We start from the raw sequence: 13,119 nt of genomic DNA on the forward strand, positions 1-13,119 counted from the left end.
AGGAAGCGTTCTCTTAGTGACCAGCTCCTGCGCCGCACGGCCAGTGCCCCCGCCAAGGGCCGCAAGAAAACCAAGATGGTGCTCGCAGAGTCGTCGTCCTGCATCGCGGACAGGAAGGGCAGCGCCTCATCCTCCGCCTCGGACAGGAAGGGGAGCGTCACTTCCTGTGTGTCGGACAGGAGAGACAGGAAGGGGAGCGTCACTTCCTGTGTGTCGGAGAGGAGAGACAGGAAGGGGAGCGCGGGGTCGGGGGTGGGAGGGGAGGCGGCGGGGGTGGAGAGACGTGCCCTGCCACCCCGACCCTCCCTGACCCATCGACCGCTCTCCATGCCCCTAGAGAAGATGCTCCAGGGCCAGCTGTCGCTCTGCTCCCCCAGTCAGGAGCACCCGGACCTGGGCATAGACACTGTCATAGGTGGGTACCCTCTAATGGTCCTCTAACAATCAGAATGAGACTTTGAAATATTACAGAGCAGGGTTGGACGTACAGGAGGGGATCTCTCCAGGAGCAGGGTTGGACCTACAGGAGGGTATCTCTCCAGGAGCAGGGTTGGGCCTACAGGAGGGTATCTCTCCAGGAGCAGGGTTTGACCTACAGGAGGGTATCTCTCCAGGAGCAGGGTTTGACCTACAGGAGGGGATCTCTCCAGGAGCAGGGTTTGACCTACAGGAGGGTATCTCTCCAGGAGCAGGGTTTGACCTACAGGAGGGTACCTCTCCAGGAGCAGGGTTTGGAGAGCCCTTAGCTAGACTGTAAGACAGTGTTTCACTAGAAACTCGCTTCTTCCTCTTTCAGACTTTAACTTTCTTCTTCCTTCCTTCTCTGCTCTGTTGTTGTTCCCTGTAGTAGAGAAGTGACTAGCAGGCTCCAGCAGGTAATCCCTAACCCTACTCAGGTCGCCTCATCCTCAACATCTCCTGTTCCAGTGTGCCGTACATTCTTCATCTCACTTGACTTAACAAGCACCTCAAACGTAGAATTGCTGTATAATTATAACATATAAAGTTCCCTACCTGTCTTGGTTAAGTGGTCGTATTTGGTCCTCTCTCTCCTGAATATCCATGTTTCCTTCTGTGACCCGCACAGCCCCATGGTCCGGTCCGCTCCCCACCCCCGCCTTTCTCGGTTTTGTTTTGGTGGTACATTCCATTCGTTTGTGTTGCTGTTGGTTGTGCTGGCTGGGTGAAATGTGTCAGTTGGCTTGACGTCCATCGTGCCATATTGGAACAATCTGGTCGACTTCCCTACCACTCATTGGTTGATTGTGTTTCCATAGGAACCGGCCCCGTGGACTGGCCTAGATCCGCCTCCTTGGATCTCCTCATCCAATCATCTGCTTCTCTTCAACCCAGAGTCTCCACCCCTTCCACCCACCCCACAGATAGGACCGGAGAGCCCGACCAATCAGACGTGATATCCTACCTGGTGATTGGAGGAGAAGCAGGAAGAGATGAGGGGGAGGAGAGATTGCGGAATGGACCAACGAGAGACGAGGATGTCTGCTCTCCTCAGAGGAAGTTGCGTATCCAGAGCGACCCCGCTAAGACAGACAGCAGCCATGTTTTCTCCCCTCCTTCAGAGACCGATCACAGCTCCACCCTCTGCACTGCTGCCCCTCCCCCCTCCTCCTCCTCAGCACCCCCCCGCTCCCCTGTCAACGTGGATCGCTCAGACCTGCGTAGCCCCGCCTCCTTACAGGACAGCGCCCTCTCACGACTCATCGACGCCGTCTCCATCGGCAACGACAACGACACCTGCGGGTCGATCTCCGCTCTGATTGGCCAGTTTGATCTCACCGCCGACAGGAGTGACCTCGCCATGACAACCGTAAATGGCAGAAACCCTGGCCGCCACGTCTTCGGCATCCCGTCCCCTCCCCCCCACCCTCTTCCCCTCCATCTCCACGGTTTCCAGGGCTCCAGTACCCCCACCCAGACCCCCTCGGACCCCCCCTCGCCTCGCAGAACCCCGGTGAACCCCCTTTCTCCTCATAAGGCAAACAAAACCTTCAGCTACACCGACAAAATCACAGGCTGCTTCTCTCCTCAGAAGACGGCTCACACGCCCAACCACACGAGTCACCGGGAGGCCCTCTCTCCTTCCCAACCCCCCCTGGCGCCCCCCCCCGGCCCCCCTCCTCTCTTCAACAGCCCAGAGACCACGGAGCAGGAGGAGGTCTACACCATCCTGGACGAGGAGGTGCTGTCTCCCGTCTCGGTGTACAACCTGAGAGAGCAGACAATCAGGAACATCCAGGCTGACTCTGCGGAGAGCACCCCCCCAGCCAGTCTGGGTCCCTCCCCGATCAGAGTGCCTCCTCCCCCGGGTACGGAAGCCACGGAGGCCTGGGGGAGCTCCCCCACCTGGAGGGGAGTGCTGGAGGAGACAGGGGAGAGCTACCTGGACGGTTACGAGGACTCTGTCCCGGGGTTAGAGAGAGAGTGGGGCGTGACATGGAGTCACACGCGCCCTCCCGTGAACGGGAACCACTTCCTGTTGTGTCAGGACTCGGCAGGAAGTAGTTTGATGGAGGTGGAGGTCAACGTGGACGAGGATCCGTCGGAGGCGGCTGTGGCGTCGCCGCGTCATGCCCCGACCTGGAGACACTCCAGCCCCACCAAACGCCACGCCATCTACCAGCAGAGCCGCTCCAATCCAGACCTCCCTCACCAAGACCATCTCCCGCTGCGCCACGCTCCCCAGACGCAACGGCCCCTCTGCCCCTCCCCCCTCAGCCTTCCCTCACTCCAGCCCTCCCCTGGCCACGCCCCATTGACCACACAGCACTCCGCCTTCCGACGACCCCGTGCCCCCAGACCGACCAATCCCAGCCCTCTATGTCGCACCAGCTGCCCCTCCCCCCACGACAGAGCGGAGCTGACCAATGGCGGTAGAAAATTCTGCAGGACATTGAGCCAGCCACATAGCTACAACCCTGGAGTCCTCCAAGAGGAGAGCCTGTCCAGAGAGCGAAGCCTGTACTCTCCCAGCTCTGATCGAGGCCTGTACTCTCCCAGCTCTGACAGCGATCTCACTCACAGCCAGACAGACTACGGCTGCCTCCCCAGCTGTCTCCCCTCTGCCTCTGTGTACACCCAGCCCCCCACTCAGGCCTACAGCCCTACAGACAACCAGCCACACCCCCTTCCACAGACACACATGGGCCCCTCTCTGACCCCTAGTCCTCAGCCAGGCCCCCAGGCCCCCCGGTCCCCCATTGCTTCCAGCCCCTGCAAGTCTAAGTCCCTGGGCGACCTGACGTCTGAGGACATCTCGTGTAACTTCCAGAGCAGGTACCACATCATCAGCCGTAGCTTCATCACCCCGTCCATGAGGGAGCGGAGGGGGGGGGGCCCCCTGGGGGGCCTCGGCAAGCGGGCCCCGTCTGCGGACAGCCTCACGGAGCAGTTGAGGAGGCTGGTGAGCCTGGAGGACAGCGACAAGCCCTCTCAGCCGCCCCGGCTGCCCCAGTCACTCCCCCAACTCCTCCCACCTTGGCACCAGTCCCAGCCCCACCCCCAGTCCCACCCCCAGTCCCACCCCCAGCCCCCCATCTCCCCTCCAGATCTTGAGCTTGAGGACACCCCGCCCCCCCTCTCCCGCCGGCTCTCCTCCCGCAGCCAGAGCAGGGTGCGTCACATCAACAGCCGCGCCCGCGAGAGGCAGCAGGAGGCCCTGAAGCCCCGGGGAGGGACGCTGAACGGCGCCCCCTGCAGTATGGGAGGGGTAGTGCTGCGCAACAAGCCGTCTTCCCAGAACCCCCCAGTGAACAGGCACTCCACCGGATCCTACATCGGGGGCTACCTGGACCACCAGGAAGCCCGGGGGCTGCCGGAGGGGGCATGCACCAGCATGCGCTATGGATACGGGGATCACTATGGAGACCAGTACTACACTGATGACTCACTGTTGACCTCCGACTCCCCTTGCTCCTCCTCTGAGCCTGAGGTCTACTTCCTGCTCCGGCTCTAGGGTGAATATGTCACGGTTGAGACAACGATGGTCATGACAACGTGGAAGTTGGGTTGTCATGGGACCAATGGTGACTCGTTAGCTGCAGCAACAGGACCTTAAACTAGCGAAGAGCTCATGGTAGCTAACTGTTGCACTCTTAAAAAAAAACTAAATAGGGCAACGATTGTAAAACCAAATTATCACACAATTTGTTATAAAAATTTCTTAAATCTAGACAACTATGTCGATGTAAATCCACTCATTTTGTCATCCTTTGTAATGCATTCTGTTAGTCAAAGCTGATCCCTTGACCATAAACAATTTACTTCTGCAAAATACACAGGCTAATGGGTAATAAATCGGTTTGTCTCATCCTACATATATTGATCTTAGCTCCTGCTATAAGCACTGTAGACTTAATGACCATCGAGAATACTCAGTACTCACTCGACAATTGTCATAAATCAAAAAATTCTTGAGCAATGCCTTGTTAGCCAAGTGGAACTGATTGAAATATATAACTGTTCTTTGGATCCTGTGGGCTTCTGATGATACTGGCTGACTTCCGTCGAATCACACAGAGACAATGTCCCCCTACTTGCAAATGTTACTTGTCAGTTCTTAAGTCTTACTTCCTGGTAATGACTGTAAAAAAAGTCATCCAAGTGCGTCCTGTCCAATGAGGACGCACTTCAGTTGTAGATCCTCTTCCTGGTTTGACAGTCTTACTGTAAATGTAACCTGTATAAAGGCTGTCTGTTCTGGTTCAGTGTGTGAAATGTTTTTGGGAACAGATTCCTGCAAAACTGCCCTACATTGATTGTTCATGTTGCTGTCCTGTTGCAGTAGTTCTGTTTCCTGTCCAAACAATGTATATTTACTATCAAGCAAAAAAACAAGGAAACCTAATGGGTTGTTTAATTTAGGTCTATCTGTTTTGTCTATTGGTCTTTTTTTTTGTTAAACATGGTCAGAGATCTTAATCAACTGAGTCTTCCTTCTCTTTTGAATGTTATTTGTAAGTTTGGGTTGATTTGGACATCATTTTCTTTTCTTGTTTCCATAGAGTCCAGTTGTTGGTTAGGAACAAACTGTAAGATTGTGTTTTCCGTTTTTCTGCATGTTAAATGTCAAGCATGACTATGCACCAACTATTAGACAATTGTGTACTACTACCTTTGCACAGAACAAGACAAGTTGCAATGGATGCAAAACAGAATGTAGACATGCTTGCAATTGGATACACTACAGTACTATATGGTACATCAACATGCTTGCTCAGATCTGCTTTTTCTTTTATCAACAAGCTCTAAGAAAATATCCCCTCTGTTGCATAATCAAAACTTTAGAAGTTTAAATGCTTTACTTTTTCTAATTACTTTGATATGGTTTCATGCTTGAGCTGGCTAATATTAATATTTTTATTTTTACGATAGAGAGAGAGTTGCAAACAGAGGGCCGAGGGTTTTAGATGAACAAACAAAAGAGCATTTTTTTGTTTTTGTTTTGTGTGTTTCAATTCATCCTCTCTTCTTTGTATGATTCCTCCACAGATTACCGAGAGTTTTCTTACCAATGCAATAAAATCGGAGACATGTGACTTGAACAAAACACAGGCTTCTTAGTCACTGTTTTTCCGTCTCTGTAATCGTGTGTGTTTACTGGTTAGTGTCTGTGTCCAGGGTTAGGCTGTAGACGTGGCACGCACACACACACAGACCTGTGACACAGACTGTACACACACCTTCCATACACAAACTGCCACACACCTCTCAAACACGCTGTAGCCTCTCACACACTCCTCTCACACAGTATCCACACACAGACTCCCATCACGGGACACACGTCACACAGTATCTCCAGGGGGAGGGGTTTTTGAGGGCTTCTGTTTCAACAACTTGTTTTGTCCTTTGTAGCCACTATGGTCATTATAAAAACACGCTCTTGCCCTTGACAGGAACTCATATCCATGCCTGTCCTGCACAGTCCATGTTCCTGTCCTGGTTCATCTCTGGGTGGCAGAACTCAGCCATGCCCCTGCTGCTGCTGTGGGTGGTGGGCAGGGATGTGGGGGGCAGAGGGGGTTGGGGGCTGGAGGGGGTCCAGGCCACCGTGTGCTCGCGGTGGGACCAGTCGGAGGCGCTGGATCACCGGAGCCTCTCCCAGGATGGGGACGTGCTGATTGGTGGGCTCTTCCCCTTCCACAACCAGCCTCCTGCCCCAAACCTGCGCTTCACTACCCCCCTGGACCTCCAACCCTGCGCCAGGTAAATATCAGATCATGTTTGAAGTTCTGATTTTCTCATCAACGTTACATGTTGTGTTTGATTAATTTAGCAGATGGTTTCATCCAAAGTGATGTATGAAAAGGGTATAAAAGAAAGTACCGTAGAAGATCAAGGAACAGAAGTGCAGAGTTCTCAGAACAGTCATAGTCGAGGGACAGTGTATTTCTATAAGCATTATTTGTCTGTCACTTTGGACAAAAAGCGTTAAATGAATAAAATGTCTATTGTATTTACCAGGAACAGTGCAAAGTAACATTTTCTGAACTACTACTATATGTTAAGTGCAACATCAGACTGTAGTGGGTTCAGTCTCTTATGAGACAGTTGATCAACAGGATCTCAAATACAACATAAAGTTCCGAAAGAAATAAAGAAATTCACAATGCAACCGTTGTTCTACGAACCATTGGTTTAAAAAGCAACAATTTAGCAGGTATTATAAAATGTTTTGTTTTTTTAAGCTTCTGATATTTTACTTTGAATTTGATAGTTTTTCTGGTGAGGATGTTTCCAGCTCTGGGCTGTTTTATTGCCTCTTTATGAAAGTCCTCATTAGAGTAATTCTTTTTTGATGTGTATTCTGCTCATTTAGTTAAATCCTCTGAGATTTCATTATCATGTCGCTTTTATTCATTATTTGCCTTTCAAAGTATTACAGGTACACTCTCACACTTTTGAGGTTCCTGTTTAATTTATAATGTGTTTAACTACATGCTCTTATGTCTCTTCCTATTGGCACTTATTTGCTTTTCACAATGTGTGCTTCATGTTTTGGCTGCCCACAATGTTTTTGGGGCTATCTCGTTGTTTATGATCATTGACCTATGCACTTTTGTAAAGCTCTCTCTTGGAAGTCGCTTTGTATAAAAGCGTCTGCTAAATGAATAAATGTAAATGTGGTGTGTCGATAATGAGAAGCTGTAAGAATTCATTCTATTCAGATATGGAAAGTACAAACTGTTTCTACTGATCTACAGAAGTAGTCACATAAATTGTACAAAAGCATATTTGTTAAATGATTAGTAAAATGTGTGTGTTTACAATAGTGTATAAACAGGGAATTAAGTATTTTAGCTTTACTTATAGTTATTATATAAGTTATAATTTTTTCAGTATTCTTCTTATTTTATTTATATATATTTTTTTTTTTACCTTAAATTAAGGTTCTTACTTAGTTCCTGCATTCTCATGTTATGTCATGGAAACAGACTATTTACACAAAAGGAGCTGTTAAACAACATCCATGTGAAATAATATGTTGAAACACTAACAAGGACTAACATCATATTATGAATGTGAAATTATGTGGCACTAATGTTGGTTTCTCAGTCATTATTCTGCTTAACGTCAAGAATATTTGTTCATCTTTACATGGATGATAAACCATGATTTCTTAATTTTTGTGCTAATCCACTTTTGAACGAGAATTCAGTAAGTTTATTTGATAATATTTTCCAAAGTTTTCTCCTCAGAATAACAAATGTGTCCTTGTGAAGGCGGTTAAGTGTCTGATCTGAGTCTCTCTCGGTTCCCAACACTTATCACCATGGTTTCAGTTTCCAGGGGCAGCAAATGAGATGGGCACACGCCATGGTGTTTGCGGTGGATGAGATTAATCGGGATCCCTTCCTGTTACCGGGGCTGCGTCTGGGCTACCGTATTCTGGACAGCTGTATCATGCACCCCTGGTGCCTCCGGGGGGCGCTGTCTCTGGTGGCCGGGCGGAGCCCGCAGTGTGGAGCACAGGCAGGGAAATCTGCAGGTATGTTTCTGTCTTGAGAGAGTGGATCTGTTTAAATGCATTGTCATATACACACTAACAGAGTTATTGGAAATAAATGCTTGATTTTTAGGCTTCCCCAACAAAAACTAAAATAGTGTTTTTAACTACAGCAATTTAAACAATGTACAGTATTTATTGTATTTGTTTTTAAGGAAAATATTAAATTGTATAAAATAAAACGCAGTGCAGCGGGTTCAGTTAAGGTATTGAGTGCAAACATTCTGCATAACCTTGTATTGTTCAGTCATTTTTTATTTTGTGTGTAATTTACTTCATCGAAAACTCGAAAAATAAAAAGATTTTTCGTTGTCTTCTTTGAGTGTTCTAGGTTAGTTTAGGAGCAGTTCTATGGAAGTAATGTGTGAAGACCTCATTGACAAAAAGCTTTAAAAATAAGTTTTAATTTGATTTGACTCCTCTCTAGATGGGCGTCCTCGAGACTCTGCTTCTCTGGTCATCGGCGACGCCTCGTCCACCCAGAGTATGATCCTCTCCAGCACTCTGGGGCCTCTCTCTGTGCCTGTGGTGAGGACACACACTCACACACACTCTGGGGCCTCTCTCTGTGCCTGTGGTGAGGACACACACTCAGCAACCCCTGGAGAATAGCCCTGTGATCCAGACACGATGGGCTTGGTTCAGTGGAAAAGAATTTTACTGCAGAAGTTTCCACATTTAAATACCCACTGACTGTCACTTTGGGTAAAAGTGTCTTCTAAAAGAATACATCTTTATGTTTGATATGATTTTTGCAATTGTGTGTATTCCAATTTCAACTTGCTGATGAGCTTTGAGAAAGTACAACAGATAACTCTAAATACATATTTGAAAATATGGTTGACATTTGAAGCCCTCCTATTGTATATTCAAGTATAAAACGTTATTATTTGTTTTTGAATATTATACGTAGTCACATTTGCTACATTATTTGATCATTTTCTGGCAAGAGTGTCTGCACGCTGTAGGTATGTACGAGTCTTTATGTTGTTCTTGCAATTCCTCCAGATCAGCTACCAGGCCAGCTGCCCCTGTCTCAGCGACAGACGTCGGTATCCCAACTTCTTCAGAACCATCCCCAGTGACGTGTACCAGGCCCGGACCATGGCCCGGCTCGCTCAGCGCTTCAGCTGGTCCTGGGTGGGAGCCGTCGCTGTGGATAATGACTACGGACGTCTAGGCATTCAGGTCTGTCTCGCTAGGGGTGTAGGGCAAGAATTTTGACTTGAGATGTTTATTTTCTGGTCATCTGCATTAGTCAGTTGAAAAGAGCAATATTCTGATTATTTGTCTATGGTCTTTTCATTGTGATCATTTTTGAAAGAGTTTCTGCTGAGATTTAATTGAAATTTTTTACTTGTGTCTAAAACTTGCAGAGTGCTGAATGTAACCACCATGACCTTACTATCCGTCTGTCTAACCTCCACTGGCATGCTCCAGGTGTTCCAGGAGGAGGTCCGAGGGACAGGGGTGTGTCTGGCGTTCTTCGAGACCTTCACCAGGGCGACTCTGGCGAGGGACATGGAGCGGGCTGCTGGTACCATCCAGGCCTCCTCTGCTCGCGTCATCCTGGTGTTTGCCTGGTACACTGACGCCAGAGCCCTTCTCCTGGAGCTGGCCAAGAGAAATGTGAGATTATAGATTATACCGCTGGATCAAATGTCGCTGTGTCATCAGGGTACTGCCACCTACCACTGTCTGTGTTGTGTGTTGCAGGTGACTGACAGACAGTTTCTTGCCAGCGAGGCCTGGAGCACCAGTACAGAGCTGCTTCAAAACCCTGCCCTCTTCAAGGTTGCGCGCGGTGTCCTGGGCGTGGCTATCGGAAGTGCCCCGATGCCTGGGTTCAACGCTCACCTGAGGGGTCTGCATCCATCAGAGCATCCTGAAGATTGGATCCTCAGGGAACTCTGGGAGATGGAGTTTGGTTGCCGCCCTGAGACAGGAAACACAAACAGCACGTCTCCACCCACTGCCCCCCTCCTGCCCCCCTGCAGCGGAGCAGAGACTCTGTGGGGAGTAGAGAGCTCCTTCACCGACACCTCTCAGCTGAGGACCAGCTATAGCGTGTACCTGGCTGTGTACGCTGCAGCCCACGCCCTGCACAGCCTGCTCTCCTGCCCCAACAGAGACACCCCCTCCTGGGGCAACAACTCAACCTGTTCCCCTCCCCACAACCTCTCCCCTGCGGAGGTGAGCTAAATGCATCCCAGCGACCCAAGTGCATATCAATTCTTCCAAATAGTACATTCTCTATTTAGGCATTTGCTTTGCATTAGCTGTTGCAGCATCTGAAACGGGTGAACTTCACCTCTCCTCTCGGGGACGAGTTCTACTTCCTGGGCGCTGATATCCCTGCAGCCTACGACCTGGTGAACTGGTGGCCCACAAACAAGGGCTCCCTCAAACTGGCCACCATTGGTCAAGTCAAAGGGTCGGATCTCCGCATTGATGAATCAGCCATCCAGTGGATCACGGGATCGAATGAGGTAAAAGCGAAAGAAGACTTGATTAGGTATATAGAATTTGATGGAGGGGTGCAACAATCGTATTGTGAGCCCAATATCACGATATGTATCGTATCATGAGCCCAGTATCGCGATATGTATCGTATTGTGAGCCCAATATCGCAATATGTATCATATCGTGAGCCCAATATCGTGACACATATCAAATCGTGAGTTGAGTGTAGGTAGCAGCACTGTGCCTGTAGTCTTCACTGTCTTTAACGTTGCAGCCCCCCAAGTCAGTGTGCAGTGAGAGCTGCCCTCCTGGCACCCGATTGGCCAACAGGAAGGGGCAGCCAGTCTGCTGCTTCGACTGCATCCCCTGTTCTGACGGGGAGGTCAGCAACCACACCGGTGAGAATCAACACTACTTTACTGACTGAAACAAGGATGTTTACTTCCGTGACAAGTAGTTCATAACATTTCTCTTTCTTTCTTTGAATCTCTCTGTTCGCTGTCCTTCAGGTTCCTTCCAGTGTGAGCGCTGTCCTGAGGAGTTCTGGTCTAACAGCGCACAGACAGCCTGCATCCCTCGTCAGCTGGAGTTCCTCTCCTTCAACGAAACCATGGGAATCACCCTGACAACGGCCGCCCTGTCTGGTGCTGCGGTCACTGTTGGGGTGTTTGTTGTCTTCCTGTACCACAGACACACCCCACTGGTGAGAGCCAATCACATGACAGTAATTCCACCTGACTAGGGAGAGTTCATTGCATCACTTCCTTTCTATCATCAGTTATTCAAGTCCACTTTTCTTCTCATTTCAGGTGCGGGCAAACAACTCAGAGCTGAGCTTCCTGCTTCTGCTGTCACTCAAGCTCTGCTTCCTGTGTTCACTGGTGTTCATTGGTCAGCCATCTGTGTGGGCGTGTGGGCTCCAGCAGGCTGCGTTCGGGATCAGCTTCGTCCTCTGTCTCTCCTGCCTGCTGGTCAAGACCATCGTGGTCCTGGCAGCGTTCCGGTCTTCCCAGCCCGGCGCTGGAGCTCTGATGAGGAGGTTCGGCCCAAGTCAGCAGAGAGGGAGTGTCTGCATCGTTACCTGTGTACAGGTGAGGGCTGTTAAGACAGGGAAAGCCTGCCACACTATATGGAACCCTATAGTGTCTACTAAATGTTCAATCTGAGATCAAAGGTTCTGGAACCTTCTGTGTGTTTCAGGTGGTGATCTGTGCAGTGTGGTTGTTCCTGAGTCCTCCCCTGCCTGAACGTGACCTGGGCCTCCAGGGCTCCAAGGTGGTGTTGAAGTGTGCTGCTGTGGGCTCCGTGGTGGGCTTCTCCCTGGTCCTGGGGTACATTGGCCTGCTGGCCTCCCTCTGCCTCCTCCTGGCCTTCTTGGCCAGGAAACTCCCAGACAACTTCAACGAGGCCAAGCTCATCACCTTCAGCATGCTGATCTTCTGTGCTGTCTGGGTTGCGTTCATCCCAGCGTACGTCAGCTCTCCGGGGAAGTTCACGGTTGCCGTGGAGATCTTTGCCATCCTGGCCTCCAGTTACGGACTTCTGGCCTGCATCTTCGCCCCAAAGTGTTACATCATCCTGCTGAGGCCTGAGAGGAACACCAAGAAACAGATGATGGCCAAATAACAAACATGACAACCAATGGTGGCAAATATGAATATATTAACTTGTGGCCTCTTGATGTCCAGTCAAAAACTCTATTCACTGAGCTATACCCCAAAAAAACATAATTGCTGGAGATGTAGGTATGTTCCCTGCTATATCAAAACCCTGGTCTATATTTTTGGTCAGTTTTAGATACTAGGTAGCAAAACTATTTTAGCTTGACCTTTCACTGCATTGTTGTAATCCGCTCCGCTAGATTTTATCTGCATTAAACTGCACCATTAGTAGCCTTCTGAGTGGTGGTTACTAACGCATGCCGTTTGGTGACGCTGTTTGCTAACAGTGGCTAGCTAGCTAGCTCCGGTTGTATTTAATCTCCACAGAAAACTTTAATGTTTACAAATTACAAAGCACCAGTGGAGCTATCGGGAACGATACTGATAAATGTTTACACCTTTCATGTCCATGTATAGACTAGCCTATACCAGTATGTGAGAACAATAGTAGGCTATTGAATAGTTGATGATAGCAAGCATACTAATTAACTATTTTCATGTGAAAACAACACAATGTTTTTTTTTTTTTTTTTTGCCTATGATGGCTTTGTTCTCACACACACCATTAGAGACCTTTTTTTATTAGAAATTGTTTTAATTTACTTCACATTACACGAGGTGTCTAATTCCCTTTTCCTATAGGCCTATGATTGCTTAATTATCATTGTCAATGTTACGCTTAAATAAAATATATTCTGGAACCTCATATGTAGTCAGAATGTTTCTTGGAATTGACAAATGCATGATAGGATGAACATACAACCATTCAAATCTCTTCCATTCCACCGATCAGTGGCCGACAGCCTCCAACACTCTCAAGACTACAGTGAAGGATGAGTTGGTTTGTGAGGCCTTCTCAGCGGCCAGGCACCATGACGCAGCAGAAACACAACAGCAGCCAAGCACCATGACGCAGCAGAAACACAACAGCAGCACAACAGCACAACGCTCTCTCTGGATCTGCTTATTCAC

The 13,119-nt window shown here is 49.0% G+C and overlaps 2 protein-coding genes across 2 annotated transcripts in view; both read left to right on the forward strand.

The window, feature by feature from the left end:
* LOC136951347 (1-phosphatidylinositol 4,5-bisphosphate phosphodiesterase eta-1-like) overlaps positions 1-3,973 on the forward strand; it is a 13,461-nt gene extending 9,488 nt beyond the window's left edge. The window contains exons 11-13 of the mRNA XM_067245700.1: positions 1-92; positions 198-415; positions 1,278-3,973. The exon at positions 1-92 is cut by the window's left edge and continues 81 nt beyond it. Coding sequence (XP_067101801.1) covers positions 1-92; positions 198-415; positions 1,278-3,973 — 3,006 coding nt within the window. The remainder of the gene's footprint in view (positions 93-197; positions 416-1,277) is intronic.
* Positions 3,974-7,815: 3,842 nt separating this feature from the next.
* LOC136951431 (extracellular calcium-sensing receptor-like) lies at positions 7,816-12,112 on the forward strand. The gene is made up of 10 exons (XM_067245806.1): positions 7,816-7,981; positions 8,457-8,551; positions 9,032-9,211; positions 9,464-9,652; positions 9,740-10,216; positions 10,303-10,512; positions 10,761-10,884; positions 10,996-11,189; positions 11,296-11,577; positions 11,687-12,112. The coding sequence occupies exons 1-10, from the start codon at positions 7,816-7,818 to the stop codon at positions 12,110-12,112; spliced, it is 2,343 nt and encodes a 780-aa protein (XP_067101907.1).
* The last annotated feature ends 1,007 nt before the right edge of the window (positions 12,113-13,119 follow it).

Source organism: Osmerus mordax, chromosome 11 (genome assembly GCF_038355195.1).
Source record: "Osmerus mordax isolate fOsmMor3 chromosome 11, fOsmMor3.pri, whole genome shotgun sequence".
Taxonomy (NCBI): Eukaryota; Metazoa; Chordata; class Actinopteri; order Osmeriformes; family Osmeridae; genus Osmerus; species Osmerus mordax.